At 48.1% G+C, this 7,059-nt stretch overlaps 1 protein-coding gene across 1 annotated transcript; it reads right to left on the bottom strand.

The window, feature by feature from the left end:
* Nucleotides 1–6,621: 6,621 nt before the first annotated feature.
* On the bottom strand, nucleotides 6,622–7,059 carry N7532_007321 (uncharacterized protein; the record flags this gene model as incomplete). Its single annotated transcript, XM_056619814.1, has 2 exons — nucleotides 6,622–6,698; nucleotides 6,753–7,059. 2 exons carry the CDS (start codon nucleotides 7,057–7,059, stop codon nucleotides 6,622–6,624), a joined length of 384 nt encoding a protein of 127 aa, XP_056473180.1.

The raw sequence follows: 7,059 nt of genomic DNA, 5'->3' as shown, positions 1-7,059 counted from the left end.
TTTCGAAGTCTATCAATTCATTCTTTGGAGTATTGAGTTCAGAAGAATGGATTGGGATTTATTCCTAGTCAGTATTTTCAGGTTCGAGAATCGAGAAATATTCTAGTCAGGAGAAATGAAGGCTAGCTCACAAGTGCTGCTATCCAAAGATAAATCAACCAAGACCGAAGAAGAATAATCACTGATTTCCAAACTCGTGTACCCCTCTCAGAACTAACCGTTGAGAAAAGGCCCCCTGTGCGACTAGTAGAAATTGAGAGAACTAGTGAGAGTATATGAGGAAACATTCACTATTCTGTTCATAGGAAAGGATTCTTACTGGAGCGTGCGTGAATGGGTATAATTTACCTCGTGGACTCGTGGGTTGCAAGAACGGTCTTCATGTCGCCATTGAGCGGATCCCAGAATATGACGTAGCTATCTACCGAGTCACTTAAGATCCATCTGTAATCACCAGTCATACACACACTAGTCACAGGTCCCTAGCTCTAGTGTTGGTTGCGACTTCGAAAATTCCTTCTGGAGGCCGAGAAAAAGAAACGAACCTATGACCACGAAGCTTCCAGACGCATTTCGTAGCATCTTCAGAATATCTACCACCCAAATGACCCATCTTCCAATATTTGGCACTAAAATAATTGCTGCCGGTGACAAGATGTTGGCCATATTTAGGAAAGGTAACTGACCATACAGCGTCAGGATGCCCATCTGGCCATTGCAACTGGTAGCGACCCACGCACTTTCAACTTCCCACAGGCAAATACTCCCTTTATTCAGAATGGGATCCCCTGCGGCAAGCATAATGTATTTGCTACCTGGAAAAAAATCACTGAGGTGAAACAAGATGGTTCTCTGAGACTATGGATGAGTTCTTTGATCAAAATCCACGCAAATAGACATCTCGGTCTGCACTGATCGAGTCAATGAAGCGATTATCTGGTGCGAATTCCAACGACGAAATCGCAGCCGCATGGGGTTATGTGTTGAGCTTCATTCTTTGTGTTCTAATTTTCCAAACCAGATTCGGAGTATTTTCAACGTTAGCCACTGTCTGTAAAATGAATCGAATGTCGGGATGAAACGTCATAGCTCACCCTGACTTTTCCATCCTTACCACCTGTCACCAGATACTTGCTGTCTGGGCTAAATGCAACGCTGTGAAAGTTACCAAATACAGAACTATTTCTCCTTCTGGGTCAATATGTCCTTCAAAAAAGACTTATATGACATTTCGCCTATGTTCTCGAGTGTGGCTTCCTGGAAGCCTGCTTCACACTGACCGGTGATCACATCCACAATCCTAGCGAAATTAGTACAGCCAATGGCTAGGTAACCACAATGGGAGCTGAAGCGAGCGCAGCAAGATTCGCTGTCGGGGGAAAATGTGTGTAGCAATCGGATATCAAGCACATAAGTAATTGAACCTGCGATGGCGTATCAATGTCCCTCGTCTCATTTCTGTGATGCAGGAATGTCTTCCAGCAAAGTCTTGGCCCATTTTCCTTTCAATATGTACGATGTAGCCGAGAGCGCGGGGATATAATAGGCGCCTTTTAACTTGGCAAAGGAATCGTGATCTAGTAGAATTTAAAACGGCTGATCTTCCTCTGCAGCTGCCGCGATGCAAATCGCAGACCCAAAATAGTCTCCTTTAGTACCGGGGGCAAGTTCATGGACGAGCAGTGTCTGTACCGCATTTTACGACCGCTATTGCATGTATGGCTAAGAGATGTTTCTGTAGTATTGACGTTCGTTGCTGAGCATAAATGGGTCATATCCATGAAAGTGGACCAATCCGTTTTTGGTGTATCCTCTCAGTGAATCTCTCACGAGATTCGGTATTTTAGCTGAGGAAGTCACATCAGCGTCCCTTTCTAGAAGAGTCTGAAAACTAGTTCCTCGTGGCCAAAGCCTGATGCTATTTGAAGCGGAGATGATCCCTCCGCCCCCCACCCCAAGTTGAAATACCGTCGTAATACCGTCCATTGATGGAAGCTCCACGGTCCAGAAGAATTTCCACCACATTTTCATGGCCACCTCGAGATGCAGCACAGAGTGCTTCGCTGCAGAGCTCGGTATGCCATGATAAATTGATATTAGCGCCCTTATCAGGCAGCACCTTCACAATTTTTTGAAGACCGTTTGATGATGCAACGGCGAGTGCGGTAGGTGTACTTGTAAATGAGGAATCAATTGGCACATATATATCAGCGTGGGTTTCTAGAAGCAGTTGCACACAGCCTTATGTCCCTGGATGCAGGCAGCTATGAGTGCAGTAGAGACGGGTGTACATCATGAGTAGAGAAGCAGGACGTTTGTTTGGATCAGCACCGTAGTCGATAGAATCCGAGCTATTTTCATGGCCATAGGTTGCTGCTACCTGGAGTAGCGTGTGCCCGAATTATTGAACATCATCCACCGCTTCTTCGATGCTCATGGAGGGCTGGAGGACTGACCTTTGAATTTATGATATCGCATATGATGGAGTGCAGCCCTTTCCTCGAGGCCTCTATTAAGGCGAGCTTGTTCTGGAAACTATCTCTGACCAAACTGGGAACTTGGAGTGAGTGGCGAAGAGCTTCAGCAGGAGATCGTTGCTGAAAGGGTCGCCAGTAAATGCTTGAAGTAATGTTTCAGGCACTCGTAGACAGCAAATGGACCAAGATGAAACAAATGAAAGAGTCCAGTTCTTGCACTTATAACATGTTCATCTAAGAGAAAGATAAGGCACGCTTGAGCAATTTCTTGGATAGAATATTCCAAATTCAAGGCAAACATTGCAGCTTTTCGGTTTTGATGCGATCTGACTCCAGGTAAGCTCGCGACCACATGGTCGTTAGTGCTATGTGCTTCACACCAAGCACCGCGCGACACTTTACTGACCTGCAGTATAGCATTCTGATCGTAAATTTCAGATTAATGCAGAAATAGCGATTAGGAGATATTCCCAAGTTTCGTTTCTTTTTGATTTCTGCCCGGCATGTGTTGCCCAGGTGCCCAGAATCATCCCGAATATACTATCTAGTCGTGCCGCCGGGTGACCTGAAACAGGGTCAAACTGCCTCTTCGACACTAAGCAGGTGATAACCCACTGCCTAATCTTTGAATCTGCCTACGATGCTTCTGCGAGAAATTCAGCTGAGAATTAGAGTGATACCTAACCTTGGAACACTCTCCGCATGACCCAACTGCATAACGTTGTAACGCCAAGTGACCTATTTATACGGTCACATGCAGAACTGAAATCTTCAAGAGACTTATAAACGCAGAAATTCCACGGCTGAAACCTTTATACTTGGCCATACGCATCAATGACTTCCAGCGACTGTTGAGCCACTTCGAACGCAAGTTAGAACGAACGCCGAGTCCACGTCTGCTCCCAGCTCCAATTTCGCCTCAACCTCCCTCCACGCCGCCACCTCCAGAATATGTCCAGGAAGCGCTGTTGACAGACCTGAAAGGTCTTTCCATCTCAGAGAGCTTCAGTCCCACACTTTCTCATCCGCGTTCGCTAAGTAACGCAAGTTCTCAGAATCCGTTTCTCCTTCGTCCGTTCGCAATACAAGCTCTCTCTTTGGTCGCTGGCAGCTACGGGTTCCATTGCTTGCACCTCCTGTATCATCCCATCTGTATCCCCGACTATGGCGTCTCTTTCTAGCACACAAGGCACCGATATCTCGACAAGACATCATCCAAGCAATCCATGAAGGCATCAACCAGGCTGTTCAGGCTGTTTCTGACCGAATGGGCCAAGGTCCACACGGCCCTTCTGGCCCGCTAAGTCCTGCTGCTCCGCAGGGCGACACCATCACTGCATCAGCTCCGCGCTTTGATTCCGCTTAAAACCGAAGATGTCGTTCGAGTCCACATCGCCCCCTGCCTTCGAGACGTAGCCCAACGCTGGTACAATAGAGCTCTCAGACGTCGAGCGCACTGAAATGGCCACTGCTCCATTGGAAACGGGCTGGTTCCGATCATTAGAACGACGTTTTAACTACGCGCAGCCTCAGCTCAAGAGAAGCTTCTGCCGGCAGTGTATACTTGGGATGATGCCTAAGCTGGCCGTTCCGTGGTCGAATGGGCATATGGTATGCTGCGTGATACCTATGCTGCAGACCTAGTCAGTGGAGTCTCGATTTCTATGATCGCACATCTCCGAACGATCTGGCTACGCCTGGAACCGTCTTTACAGAAGGACGTGCCCGAACCAACTCACTCCACAATTACTTCTACTTTCATAATTCCCAGCGGTGGTCCGACATTGCCGCTTGCCGTATGGGACCCCAGAGTTTGCTACAGAACCTAAGACTTCCAGCTAACGTTTTAGGTCAGCCCTTTGGGCATATGTCAAGTCAGCATCAGACACAGACTAGCGGTCGACCGATGTATAAACTTCCAGCTGTACCAAGTGCTTATTCACGTCCGCTCCTACCTGCCACCCAGTGGTGTTCCCCTCGAGAGGCCAGGCCAACAATGTCAGTACCAGCACATGGTTAGAAGTGTTAGAATCTGGCATCAGCAACCCAAAGGCCAGTGAGACCCATGGGTTCAGAATCAGGCGCAGGCGCAGTATACGACATCTTCTCAGTCATCTATAAGTTCGTCGCCTATGTCACCGCGTTCAACGTCTGGATGTTACGGGCCGTTCGAAAGAAACACATTCATTCGGTGCCTACGGACGAGAATCTCGAAGATGAAGAAGGAAAAAGAAAGAAAGAAAGTCCGCCAAAAAAAGAGGGGTTAAGTCCCCAGCAAACGCGTTGTGCAAACGACCCAATTTATGCCTCAGGCATCCTTCCACGAGACGAGGCTATTCCCAGGGTCATCCGTCACACTGGATACACAAACTAACAAGCCCAGAAACAGCTAACATCTAAGCTTTGGAATGGTCCTACAGCAATAATCAGTCATAAGGAATAGTCAGCGCGCTACAGCGTCCCAAGCAGACCAGGACTTCGTGCCGCCGTCAGAACAGTCACCATGCAGCCCGGTCTCCCTGGCCAGTACACAGACTTCACCCCAGGAGTCGCCAGCATTTATCGCAGACACATATTCCCCCGGCGATGAGTACGACTGTGCTCAAGCAGAGTACTACATCGATGACCAAGGTCAGTACTATGAGTCGCCAGCGTACTAGGAGGACTGTGAGCCCGAGACAGACCCAAATCAAGAATGCCATGTCGCGACGGCATTGTGTGGTTGCACAGTGGCTCACGCTTTTTACCTAATAACAAGCTATCAAAAGAGACAGGTCCAGCGCTGAAATCTCCCCTGGAGATGTCAACAGATCAGGGAGATATGTATTAGCTGTAGTCGAAGTTAACATGCAGACTAACCTCTCAGTTATGTGTCTCGCCTCGGGTGGCTCTGACCCTGATCGATCAAGAACTCGCTACCTCGCTGCGCCTACCAAATAAGGAAGTCAAGAGGCCGACCCAAGTCAAAAAGCATCGGATCTACGCACTCCTCTACTAAGTACATTGACCTACCAATCTCTTTCCGCGGCGGTTAGGCCACTGTCCGCATCATAACGGAAGCACATCTGGTCAAGAACCCGAAAGCTCAAATGCTGATAGGTATGGATATTATGGGTACGAAGGTTTTCGAGTGGGTACCAATGAGCGTAAATTCGAATTGCGACCTGCAGAATTTTGACGTTCCCGATCGCTGGCCTTGCCAAACCAAAGCGTCATACAGATCGACCAGTCTACGCTTCACGCCGAGTGGTGATCCCACCCAATCTTATGTCACGGTCGCAGCACCCAATTGAGGAGACCTACCGGAGGGTCAGGATTTCCTTTTTTCAATGAACATCCAACAGTCGCGTTTCAGTCGTCCTTAGTTGACGCAGGCCCTGACCGGGTCCAACGAGTGAACGACACGAAGAAGCCCATTATCATTGAACGCAAGGCCAGGATTGGCTCCTTGCCCGCCCCGGATCTTCCCTCAGCCTGTTTCATCTACTCGGAGACTTAAAGCCCGGTCGGCAAAAGCGCCGAGTGACACCGGGATACGTCGCTCATCGAGATGGCCCCCGATCCCTGCCGGAAACAAGGTTGGGAATGCAGCGGTAAAGTAATGGGGATCTGTCCAATGATTCACAAGGGTGGCTTCTCCACGGACTGTAAGAATAGCAAAACATCCAATACCCAGAGGTTGAAAAAGTTGGGATGAACGTGCTGGCATGCAGAGTGGGATAATTGAGAATTAAGCACAAATTCGGTCGAACTGAAGCGTGAGATGGCTACCATGACCGTCAAGAATCAGAAGGCGATACTTTCCTTTCATCCTTGTTGAGGTGGATGGGATGAATAGGTTTTGAAGCCATCTGATACTAATTTCATCCGAAGTTCCAGCCATTAGGTGAGACTTCAATTCGCCAGTCTTTTGGAAGCCCATCAAGCCAACTAGCTTTGTGGTTTTTGGCTTTAAAGATGATGGTTGGTGGTAGTGCAAAACCAGCCGCACTGATTGATCATATTCTTGCGAGATGCATGAATCCATACCTCCAGGAAAGTATTGCATATCGGGCTCAAATCCTGAGGCATACGCTGGAGACGATAAGTCCAAGAGTTCTTCAAAGCACTCTATGGGATAGAAGCCTGTCGCAATATTTCATCCTCAGATAAAGAAATGATAAAGTATTGAATCAGAATATTTACCTGAGGGGAATTCGCTCCATTGTTTCCCATCAGCCACTGTAATTCGATAGTCACCAGGCCAAGTACTATTTTCGCAATGATGAAGCTGACATTTTGCTCCTCTGCGGGATTCCGGCGCCTCCTGAAGCTGGAAGGCGGCATAGAGACGCCTTGAGTATGGTCCAAAATACGCTTTTACAAGTTTCTCGAGCACTTGAGCTGCAGACTGAATGTCTTCTCGACGCCTTTCTGCAGGCGAAAGACCCTGTCGGCGCTTTTCCTCCGCATCAATATCTTCGAAGATTCTGTTGACCCACTTCCGTTCTTCGTCAGAGTCGATGGAGGCAACATCGCGGTCAAGCTCTCGAGCAATATTCTCTCGGAGATCTTGCTTGTGTTTCTTTAGCTGAAGGTCCAT

Source organism: Penicillium argentinense, assembly GCF_028826775.1.
Source record: "Penicillium argentinense strain IBT 30761 chromosome Unknown utg000006l_segment0_segment0, whole genome shotgun sequence".
Lineage (NCBI taxonomy): Eukaryota > Fungi > Ascomycota > Eurotiomycetes > Eurotiales > Aspergillaceae > Penicillium > Penicillium argentinense.
Note: the sequence above shows the minus strand (reverse complement) of the source record. Positions and strands in the feature narration are given on the sequence as shown.